We start from the raw sequence: 2,149 nt of genomic DNA, 5'->3' as shown, positions 1-2,149 counted from the left end.
GTTCTACGATGCTGGGCTGTTGTTGGAGTCCAGCACGGCCTCTGGGACTCCCTACAGACAAGGTGACACTGCTTTACTCTTCCCTAGTTAGGAGTGGATGGGTGTAGAAGTTTGGAGTTCTCTTATTCATCACCATCATTTGAGTGCTTTTTTAGGTGTAAGCATCTAGTGTACAGTAGAAGAAATGCTTTTTAAAGGGTCATTTCACCAAAATTACTTCATGCCATGCAGAGTTTCTGAGACATTGTTTCTGAAATGACTTTGCTGTACAGTTCTTAGATGTAATGTGTTTGTTTGAGGTGTAAGCACCACAATTGAAGTTCCATTCACCACCTTTGTTGTCTCAGGAACAGATCATCTTAAAGTTTAAAGCAAAACACAAAATGATCTGCCAAATACCACTGGGGTTATGTTTTTGAGTTAGATCTATTAAAGCGACCTATTATACTTTCAGTATAAATTTCAGTGAGATGTGAGTGTAGATCGATTTTCTCACCCCCACACCCTATCCATGCATCAAACCAGCTAAATGTTTTTTTTTTTTACTTTAAGAGTATCACATCAATTGTACCATGCAGAAATTAAGTCTAGGTACAACCTTGTAGGGTTCTGTTAAACATCTTGTCTGTTTTGCATTTCCAGAAATGAAATGTCCTCAAGCCCCAAGCAGGAGGAAACGAACCACTACTATAATGGATGTCACCACCAGTTTAAGTAAGAACAGGATGCAAACTACAGGGGAGCCAGGTGGAGCTGGACTCCTCTTAAAAAGACATGAGCTCACCTAAGAACATGATTTGTTCCCCCCGCAACAGTAGAAAAAGTTAGTTCCACCAAAAGCCATGGTATAGTTTTAGTAACTCTAAAACTACCCAATAACCACATATTAGGTAATCTTCTGCCACACAGTTCAGGCTCTCCAAAATGTTTGTTATTGACTTTCACAATTCTCACCATACTATGCATTAATAAACAGATAAAGCTGAAACTCCTTATTTTATAGTTTATTTACATAATATGTCAATTTCTTTCTTCATACTGATATTTTTATATACTGGAGGGAGATGGATCCATCCTTTCTTGCCCTTCAGGAGGTTTCGTTGTTTCTTTCTTCCATTTTCCATTTAAGAGTCTTTCCCTATTCAAATCAACTGGGTAAGAATAAAGGGCATTTAAATAAAACTAATTGAGTTAACTATTAGAACAATTTCTATTTCTAATTTGCCTGTTTTTTATAATGCTTTATTTACAAATTTCTAGTTCATTCTTTCTCTTGTACTCTATGCCTTCTTACCTCTGTATCTCCTCCTCAACTGTCTTTCTTTACAGTGAATCATTATGAAGACCAACTGCAACGTGACTGTTGTTTGGATGGCATAAAGGACACTACTGTTTCATACACTTGTGAGAGGCGCAGCGAGTACATAGTGGACGGGGCAGCTTGTGTCGAGGCTTTCCTGTACTGCTGCAAGCAGATGGAAAACCAGCGAGCTGACAGGAAAGAGGACAACCTCCAACTGGCTCGCAGTAAGAGACATGGTCATACTGGTAGTTAGTAAACAGTCACTGCCTCCCAATGAAAAATAATAACTTCTTTAATGACACCTTAGGTGAGGATGACAACAGTTACATGGACAGCAATGAAATTGTTTCTCGCACAAACTTCCCTGAAAGTTGGCTGTGGACAGATATCAAACTGCCTTCTTGCCCTCGACAAACACCAAACTGGTGAGTCAACTGAAACCTATACACACACAAAAATACACTGATAATGTAAAGCTACCCTTTACCCCTCGGAGTCTAACACTTTTCTATGTTTCAGTGACACCACATCAGTTGTGAAAAATGTTCCTTTGCAAGATTCAATCACAACCTGGCAATTCACTGGCATTAGTCTGTCAAGAACTCACGGTGAGAATTCAATGATTAAACTCTGTCAGATTTAGTTGTATGTCTATAAAAGTTTCCATCCATTCCTTACTCATTTTTTCTATCTCTGTTTCATCACTTGTTTTTTGTATCTATCACATCCTTAAGGAATCTGTGTCGGCAATCCGTTGGAGGTCATTGTCCGCAAGGACTTCTTCATTGATCTCAGACTTCCCTACTCTGCTGTCAGAGGAGAGCAGATAGAAATTAAGGCAATCCT

At 39.0% G+C, this 2,149-nt stretch overlaps 1 protein-coding gene across 1 annotated transcript in view; it reads left to right on the top strand.

Annotated features, from left to right (window-relative positions):
* Nucleotides 1-6: 6 nt before the first annotated feature.
* Nucleotides 7-2,149, top strand: part of LOC118326569 (complement C3-like) — a gene marked incomplete in the record, with an annotated part of 27,432 nt that continues 25,289 nt past the window's right edge. The window contains 6 exon segments of the mRNA XM_035659587.1: nt 7-62; nt 643-714; nt 1,330-1,527; nt 1,611-1,728; nt 1,823-1,911; nt 2,038-2,141. Of these exon segments, the coding sequence (XP_035515480.1) occupies nt 645-714; nt 1,330-1,527; nt 1,611-1,728; nt 1,823-1,911; nt 2,038-2,141 (579 nt within the window).

This window comes from Morone saxatilis, unplaced genomic scaffold (genome assembly GCF_004916995.1).
Source record: "Morone saxatilis isolate NCDOM2014 unplaced genomic scaffold, NCSU_SB_2.0 Contig17, whole genome shotgun sequence".
Classification (NCBI taxonomy): Eukaryota; Metazoa; Chordata; class Actinopteri; family Moronidae; genus Morone; species Morone saxatilis.
The sequence above is the reverse complement of the archived record's forward strand: the minus strand, read 5'-3'. Positions and strand labels throughout refer to the sequence as shown.